This window comes from Acanthochromis polyacanthus, chromosome 8 (assembly GCF_021347895.1).
Source record: "Acanthochromis polyacanthus isolate Apoly-LR-REF ecotype Palm Island chromosome 8, KAUST_Apoly_ChrSc, whole genome shotgun sequence".
NCBI lineage: Eukaryota > Metazoa > Chordata > Actinopteri > Pomacentridae > Acanthochromis > Acanthochromis polyacanthus.
This window is the reverse complement of record NC_067120.1, coordinates 43,173,365-43,178,428: the sequence shown is the minus strand read 5'-3', so window position 1 is coordinate 43,178,428 and position 5,064 is coordinate 43,173,365. Positions and strand designations below refer to the sequence as shown.

Here is a 5,064-nt window from a genome sequence, read left to right as displayed (position 1 = left end):
TATCACAACAGTGTGGTAGATTACCAGTGGTTTAACAAGACATCCATAGATTATGGTTCTCTTTTGTGTCTGTTTCACTTTCAGTCTTCTGTGAGAAGATCAAAATGAACATTCCAAGTTCATCCTCATCCTCTTCCTCCGACCGGAGTACCACAAGGCAGCCTTTCAAAGTCCCAGAAGGCTACAAATTGGTGAAAGAACTGGGACATGGAGGCTGTGGATTAGTGCTGGAATGTGTGAAAACCAACACTGAAGAGCATGTGGCTATAAAGGTGCCCAAATGGAAGAATCTGGACCATGAGGTAGGACACCGATTTCAGCTGAACAGTGACACAAAAAAGACATTGTTTTAAAAAGAGGTAGTACCACTACAAGATTCTGAGTAGTGGTACTGGTCATGTTATGTACTTTTTAGGTGTTGAGAAGAACTGATTGGACTATGTGGCTCAGCAAACGCATTCTCTCTCCACAGGCGGAAATCATGAAAAAGCTCATGAGCCACAACTCAAAGGAGTCCAACATCATTGAGTTCAAAGGAGATGTCTTCATAGAAAACAAGCGGCTCCTGGTGTTTGAAAAACTGGACATCACCCTGCAGGACTATGTGCAGAATCTACCACAGCCAATGCGACTGGAACACATCCGTACAGTTATTCAGCAGGTGTGACCTTCTATTGTCTCCTTATATTTCTCTCCTTCAGTGGTGCGAGAATCAACATCGGTGGTTCAGGAACCTTTACAACTTCTACTTTTATTGTCATGTGACAGATTTCTTTAACAAACTCCTGATAAATGTTGTTACTTGCAGCTGGCTGTAGCTCTGAATGCAGCAAAGAGTGCTGGCATAATCCACGCTGATGTGAAGATGGACAACATCATGATGGTGGATCATGTGAAGCAGCCCTCCAGGGTCAAACTCATTGACTTTGGTTTGGCCAAGTACAGGTCTAAAGCCAAAGCAGGAGACCTATGCCAAGTACCTGCATATAGGTATGAAATACTGATACATTTTAAACATTGAGAAATCTTTAGTTCAGCGCTGTCTCCTTACTGTCTACTGTGTCACATCTTCATTTGATGTTTTTTCCACATTCAGAGCTCCAGAAATCACCCTGGGCCTGCCGTATTCAGAGGCCATCGACGTCTGGTCGTTAGGCTGCGTGATGGCCAGGATGATAACTCAAAATCGTCTCTTGGCGTCAGGCTCAGAATACTGGACCGTGAGTAAATTACTGCAGCTGAAACACAATAGAAGCCGTCACAGGATTAGCTTCAGATCTAACATGGTGTTATGTTTTGTTTGCAGCTCCGACGCATGATCCGTATGCTGGGTCTGCCGCCACAATATCTCATCGATGCTGGCCAGAGATCAGGATTACTTTTTAAGAAAAGGCCTAACGGTTTGTGGCGGCTGAAGGTACAATACTCCTACTGTGATTTTACCACTGACCTCTACTCACTCAATAAGATGAAGACTTTAGTAAGCATCATTGTTTTCTTCTTTCAGACACCTAAAGAGTATTACTACGTCTACTACAACAACAAAGGTCCCAAGTTCAACTCTCTGGATGAAATGATAACGGTAGGTAGTTTAGGAAGCAGCAGCTAGTTGCTGAAAAGTCCCGTTCATTTATGGTATCCACATTTCACGGTGGAAGGTGATTTGACCACTGTTGGACTTTCAAAATGTTTTCTGCACCAGATGTGCTCTGAGACGGACAAACCAGCAGAGGCTGATGAGAAAAGGGAGTGCACCGAGCTGCTGAAGGCGATGCTTCAGTGGGATGAGAAGGACAGAATCACCCCCAGTGGTATCCTCAACCATCCCTTTATCACCAAAAGCTACCTCAGCAGCAGCTCCTCCACCAGCAGTTGGTAAGTGTGTTTCTATTTACTTTGTACACAGGTTGTGAGACATTAGCAGCCCAGCAGGTGACAAAAGACTGATATGGACTTTTGTTGATCTCCATGTTTACATTCTCTGCTTGTCGGATGTAAACCCAACAGTGTATGTTTCCTTTTTAGCGATGAGCCTAGACCCTCCACCAGCCTGTCCATCACGGTTAATCCTGCAGACCCTGAAAACAAAATTAACCTGACAGGCTTGGCTGATGAGGACAGTGACCAGAAGAGCAGTGAATATGAGGACTGTGAGGATAGTAGCAATTATAAAGACGCCGACTACAATGAGGACAGTGACGTGGAAGAGGAGAAATACAGAGAAAACATCAAGGCTGAGGAGGAAAAGGATCCTGTCAACAAGGAGATCAATGAGTATGAGGACAGTGACCTGAAGAGCAGCGAGTATGAGGACTGTGAAGATAGTAGCGATTATAAAGACGCTGACTACAATGAGGACAGTGACAATGCTGACACTGTTGAACACACTGAGGACAGCAAGGATAGTAATGATGATAAAGACACTGAGGTCAGCGAGAAGGAGCAGAGGAAGACAAAGAAGAAGAAGAAGAACTGCTTCCAACGCGCCTTCTCTTGGATAAAGAAGACGTTCTGCTGTTGCTGTGTGTCCGATGTGATGGACTGAGCAGCACTGATGGACTGGATTCACATTTCGGACAGTTCCTGACCTCAGCATCCTTCGCTGGGTTTATTGTTCTCTTGTGTTTTAATCTCATGAGTTTTCTGTATCCTGTTCTCACTCTTCTTTCCCCTCACCCCAACCGGTCGAGGCAGATGGCCGCCCTGTCTGAGCCTGGTTCTGCCGGAGGGTTCTTCCTGAAAAAGGGAGTTTTACCTCCCCACTGTCGCCAAGTGCTTGCTCAGACAGGGAATCCAAAGAAAATTTTGGATTTGTTGGATTTCTCTCTGTAATTTTGTCTTTACTTTTCTAATTGAAGTGTCTTGAGATGACACATTGAACAGGTTAATAAAATTTATTGAAAATTAATTGAAAGGTTCACCCAAAAAGTGTCTGGATTTTGGTCACATGGTTGGTGCTCACAACTGGCCTGAGTCAGTCATGGCTTCTCAGTGGCCGTGCAGAGCAGAGAGTCTTTGGGTTTCTTTTTTACCATTTCCATCATTATTTTTGGTGAATTTATAAATTTGACATTTTAAAGAAAGTGACTACAATGAAATCTGACAATTTTAAGCTTATTTTCAAGATGTTTTCTCTATGTAACCACACAAAACTGATGGTATTTATTCCAAACAGTCGGAAAGTTGAACCACTCTTTCCATTTTACAGTTTCTGGCTCTAAAAAGAGTGTGCATTTTGAAGATTTTTTAAAAACAAAACATGCCTTGTAAACAAAGTGATGTTACAAGGGTTAAAGGTGACAAGCACATCTCATTGCAATGAGTGATGAAGCTATTTTATCTGCACTCCGCAACTTACAAGTCTCCCATAACTATCAATCTTAATCATTTGTAATCCTTTACATTTTCATTGTGTAGTTAACTTTGCAGAGTCATTGTTTGCTCAGATGGTCAGGCATTTCCTCATGGAGCTAAAATAGAGACAGTATTGGTTGTCATTGAAAAAAAAAAGAATTTACCATTGAAAAAAATTGTGATTGAAAACACAATTTCCTCTATAGCCTTGAAGGTCGGACTTCCCCAAACCAAAGAAAAATAAATTACAAATCTAAAACAACCACATTTTCAAAGCAAAAAACATTCATATTATTGATTTTTTTTGTTATCCACTCATTCATTTTGCTGTCAAACTGCAGTTCAAGTAGTTTCTCCTCTGTTTTCTTTTTTTCCACGACGTTTGTTTGTTTGCTGGTGTCGTGGTTTCTCTTAGATGTGCAGAGGTTGAATAACACGTCTGGTGACACTGTTGCTTTTCATGATCTAATTTTATTATAAAAAAGACAGCATCTGAACAGGCACCATGGTCTGCCTGTGGAGGATTCCAAAAGCCAATAGAGAATCTCTCAGAATGTAAAAGACAGCATCTGATCAGGAGCCATGATCTGCCTGTGGAGGAGCCTGTCAATTGATTCCTCCTCAAACAAAGAAGTCAGGTCACTTTTATAGGTTTTCAACATGTAGGGGGTTACAACAAATGGTTCTTTATTGCCTGCCATATGGGGAAAGCAGGGAGCATCCCCAAACAAACCCCCCTTCTCTACAGCAGCTGAAGAGAGCCTAAATCAACATTTTGGACAGAAGAACCCTTATAAAAACTCCTCCAACAGGGCTCTGTAAACAGGAGAACACATTCCAATGGCATGGGTAGAATTAGAAACACATCTGGGGTCAGAGACAAGGAACCACACAGGAGCAGACATATAATAAGCAACTCATATCAGATACGAGAACAAACAAAACAGATTCCATTCTACTAACTTATTAAGTAATACATATCTCAGATCCGATACCACACTGGGTCATCCTCAGCTCAGGAACTGTTATCAGCATTCAAGTAGGACATTTCCACGTCACATGTTAATGTAATTTGCGTGTTAATCTGTATTCACTGGGCTTTGCCTTGTACTACTCAGTTTTGCTCAGTACATCTGCAGCTAAGAGCAATTACCATGAAGATTAATGCTTTTCTGATTTGTCATGTGTAACTGCTTGTGTAGCCTAGCTTGGTGTAGCTCCCTGTCACCTTAGCCCTTCTGGGTTGAGTTCCTTCTACTTCCCGTTGGTCAGTCTATCCTGCCAGTTCCTCATAGCAGCTGACAGAGTGAACCCCCAAAGTTGCTGCCTCTTTCCCTCATCCTGCTCCAAGTCATCCTCTTTCACCATCCCTTATTTATATGTGCAACCTGTTACTTTGTCGAAAATAAACTCTTTTATATTATCCAGTCTGCTGCGTTTAACTGTGTGCATTTGGGTCTCTGACTTCCAGCAACAAGCAGAGCTTTCAGTGGAGAAAGAATGCAGGATGTAGCTCAATAAGAGCTTTATGGAACGAATTTTACTGTCAGTTAATCAGGAAAGTATGTTTTGCGTTTTAGCTCAAACAGAAGTTAAAGTACCAGATATCTGTGTAAAGTCATGTGGAAGAAGAAGTGGATTAAAGAACATTGTTGACCTTTTCCAACATATCTGAACAAGCAATCATTTTAGAAACACTGCCTACAGATA

The 5,064-nt window shown here is 42.0% G+C and overlaps 1 protein-coding gene across 1 annotated transcript; it reads left to right on the top strand.

Annotated features, from left to right (window-relative positions):
• Positions 1 to 481: 481 nt before the first annotated feature.
• On the top strand, positions 482 to 2,545 carry LOC127535143 (protein starmaker-like). The gene is made up of 2 exons (XM_051952205.1): positions 482 to 644; positions 2,076 to 2,545. Exons 1-2 carry the CDS (start codon positions 482 to 484, stop codon positions 2,543 to 2,545), a joined length of 633 nt encoding a protein of 210 aa, XP_051808165.1.
• Positions 2,546 to 5,064: the final 2,519 nt, after the last annotated feature.